Source organism: Dermacentor variabilis, chromosome 4 (assembly GCF_050947875.1).
Source record: "Dermacentor variabilis isolate Ectoservices chromosome 4, ASM5094787v1, whole genome shotgun sequence".
NCBI lineage: Eukaryota > Metazoa > Arthropoda > Arachnida > Ixodida > Ixodidae > Dermacentor > Dermacentor variabilis.
In genome coordinates this window covers 178958584-178961876 of record NC_134571.1, presented here as the reverse complement: position 1 = coordinate 178961876, position 3293 = coordinate 178958584, and the positions used below count along the sequence as shown (strand labels likewise).

At 47.3% G+C, this 3293-nt stretch overlaps 1 protein-coding gene across 1 annotated transcript; it reads right to left on the bottom strand.

The window, feature by feature from the left end:
- Positions 1–751: 751 nt before the first annotated feature.
- On the bottom strand, positions 752–2140 carry LOC142578079 (uncharacterized). The gene has a single exon (XM_075687499.1). The coding sequence runs from the start codon at positions 2065–2067 to the stop codon at positions 850–852; it is 1218 nt and encodes a 405-aa protein (XP_075543614.1). The 5' UTR covers positions 2068–2140; the 3' UTR covers positions 752–849.
- Positions 2141–3293: the final 1153 nt, after the last annotated feature.

Sequence of the window (3293 nt, the reverse complement as noted above, 5' to 3'; positions counted from 1 at the left end):
CTTGGAAAAAAAGTCCCAGAGATCGTCAGTGCCACCATTGGATTCATAAACAGACATAAAGTTATCAAACGACCTTTCAAGGTAATCCAAGATGCTAACATCATCAGCAGCTTGAAAGTTTAGATATTGGATGCTTGAATCCTGGAGCAAAGGGTACGATGACATGTTCATGGACAGAATAATCATTTTGTGGTCAGATAGCCCTTCATCAACAAGACAGTCAATCACATGCGGTGTCAAAGCATTTGATATTAGTACAAGATCAAGTACAGATGACCTTGTTGCACACTCCCTAGTATATTGGTTAACAAGCTGGGTTAAATTGTATGAATATATTAAATCCAAGAACAACTCAGAAGATGTAACATCTGTGTCACCGGCTACATATGAATCCCAATCAATAGCCGGGAGATTAAAATCACCTAGTAACAGTATGCTATCTTGCTCTTTCACGTGTGTTTCCATGAAATCTCTTAGCAGCATAATGTGTTCTACTGGGGAGTTCGGAGGCCTGTATACCGCTCCGATGAATACAGTGCGATTATTCAATTTTGTAGTGATCCATACAGCCTCAATATTTCCTGGTACTTCTAAAGTGGAAAATATGATATTTCGTTTCACCAAAACAGCCACGCCTCCGCCTCTTCCATCTCGATCCCTCCTAACCAGCGAATATCCGGGTGCCGCGATATCGCTATCGAGAATATTTTTATGCAACCAGGTTTCAGTGATTACAGCAATGTCAGGAGCATGATCAATAACTAGAGCTTCAAGCGCATGCGCTTTGTTTATCAGGCTTCTTGCATTTACGTTGATTATTTTGAAACCAGCATGTTGGCCCTGCATGCGTCAATTATCACTTGCTCCTGCATCAGTTCGCAGTTTGCACCTTTCCTCACGTTCTTCATTCCAGCTGTACAGCGTATTGTTTACTTTTAATTTATCAAAAAGCAGCTTTACCTTCTTTCCTGCCTTCTTCTCCTCACTCGCCGAGGCCCATAGCTTTTTTCTTATTCCCTGTACTCTTTTAGAGAAATCTTCGCTTACGCTGTAATCTGTGTCTCTCAGTTTTGTGCAGTTCTGCAAAACTGTCATTTTATCCCTATAGTCTGCCACCCTCAGGATAACTGGTCGCGTTCTACCAGAAATCCTCCTGCCTAACCTATGAATTCGTTCAATAGAAGATACATTCACTTTCAGAGTAGCGCTGAAGATTTCGTCCTTTACTTTGCTTAATAGGGTCTCTTCGTTTTCGTGGTCCTCTTCTTTAATTCCTCTAATGATAAGATTATTTCGTCGTGAACGATTATCCAGATCATCCAGATGTTTGACCAGAGTAGATGTTTCAACGCTGTGGTCAGCTACAATTCCCTCAAGAGTTGCGAGCCTGTTCCGAGTCTCGTCTAAGCTTTGTACCTTACTCTCGATAAGAAGAATCCGACTCTGCATGTCTAGTATTCTTGTTTCAAACGAGTCTTGCTTGTCTTGAACCGCAGTGAGTTTAGACAAAATGTCTTTCTGGTTTTGGAGCATTTCCCTGCACATTACTTCTGTTATTGGACCTGGATTTTTCTCCACGTCCCCAGAGAGACTCAACAACAGGGCCGCAATAGAAAAACAGTCGCTTATACAGTCAACGACAGCCTGTGGACACGGCAGCACTATAAGACCAAGAACATCACTACGGAAGCCATTTTTTCGGTTACCAACCTGCATGAACAGCGGTACGTCAGGCGACATCGTCACGGCGGTGCTGCCGTGTCCACTGAAGCTGGTAGGCGAAGGGCATGCTTTTATAGCATACAGCTGATCCCTTCTGGGCATGCGTCCTGACGTCATCGTGCCCCCAGATGGCGAGTCGAAAAGACCATTCGCGTGTCGATGCCCCTGGATGCTGGTGAGGTCAGCAAACTGGCCGAAGTATCCGCCTGCGCAGAAGTGTCGTGGCTGGCCAGCATCGTAGCGAAGCATGTTGTTTCCAGCGTCGAAGGGTTTCGCAGCGCCTCCAGCGATGAGACTAAGGCATGCGCAGAGAACCTGCATGAACAGCGGTACGTCAGGCGACATCGTCACGGCGGTGCTGCCGTGTCCACTGAAGCTGGTAGGCGAAGGGCATGCTTTTATAGCATACAGCTGATCCCTTCTGGGTATGCGTCCTGACGTCATCGTGCCCCCAGATGGCGAGTCGAAAAGACCATTCGCGTGTCGATGCCCCTGGATGCTGGTGAGGTCAGCAAACTGGCCGAAGTATCCGCCTGCGCAGAAGTGTCGTGGCTGGCCAGCATCGTAGCGAAGCATGTTGTTTCCAGCGTCGAAGGGTTTCGCAGCGCCTCCAGCGATGAGACTAAGGCATGCGCAGAGAACCTGCATGAACAGCGGTACGTCAGGCGACATCGTCACGGCGGTGCTGCCGTGTCCACTGCCGGTGCTGCCGTTTTCACTCTGCCCTTAGAAGGGCAGAGTGAAAAGCACATTTGACTCTCTCCTTGGTGACGGAGTGAACAATGCATTTCACTTCACTCGACATTTTGCGAAAGTAAAACAACGCTTTGAAGAGTAATTCGGCCGCTTCACTCCTGTGATACTCTCCCTCGTTTTTAGAGTGCGAACGTGCGACATACAAAGACGCACCGAGACACGAAGGCGGCGAACACAGATCCCGCCATTGTGTTAGTAAGCCGTCGGCGAAAACACGCAATGCAGCCGATGTCATGAACCACTGATGCAAAACACACGGCAAACAGCATCAGAACAGCTAAATGACTCCAGCTAATATCCTTTATAAATGTACAGAACGGCTTAGAATGACGCACAACCGGCACAAGGAACCAACCACCGAGACAGTGCGGGTCCAGTGGCCGTTTTTTCAAACTTCCTGCCTCGAGTGTTTCCAGCACGGAATGAGATGTCTGACAAAATTGGAGCGTGCCTATTTGACTGCTCCTGAAATGGTCGCAGCGCGATGGCTCTGTGACACCGCTGTGGTCACTGCAACACCGGCGTTTCCCTCCTGCTGCTGCCAGTACCTGCTGCGCGAGCATAGAAGAATGGTTTCCAGGCGTCGTGTGCGCGCCTCGTATGGAAAATAATAACACGCCCTTGATTGTTGAAGTTATTTAACATTAAAACCAATTTATTATGTTGCTTCCAACGAGTTTGATTTGTTTGTGGCGTCTTTTATTCGTTAACGCTGACGGCCTAAGTAACCGCACTGGACATGTCGTTTGACATTTTATGCACTTTTAGACAAAAAGGTCTAGAAAAGTTCTCGGGTTGGACGTTCTCATTGTGTT

Bases quoted from the DNA above. Each gene is read 5' to 3' on its own strand.
- LOC142578079 (XM_075687499.1), bottom strand. From the start codon at position 2,067: ATGTCGCCTGACGTACCGCTGTTCATGCAGGTTCTCTGCGCATGCCTT.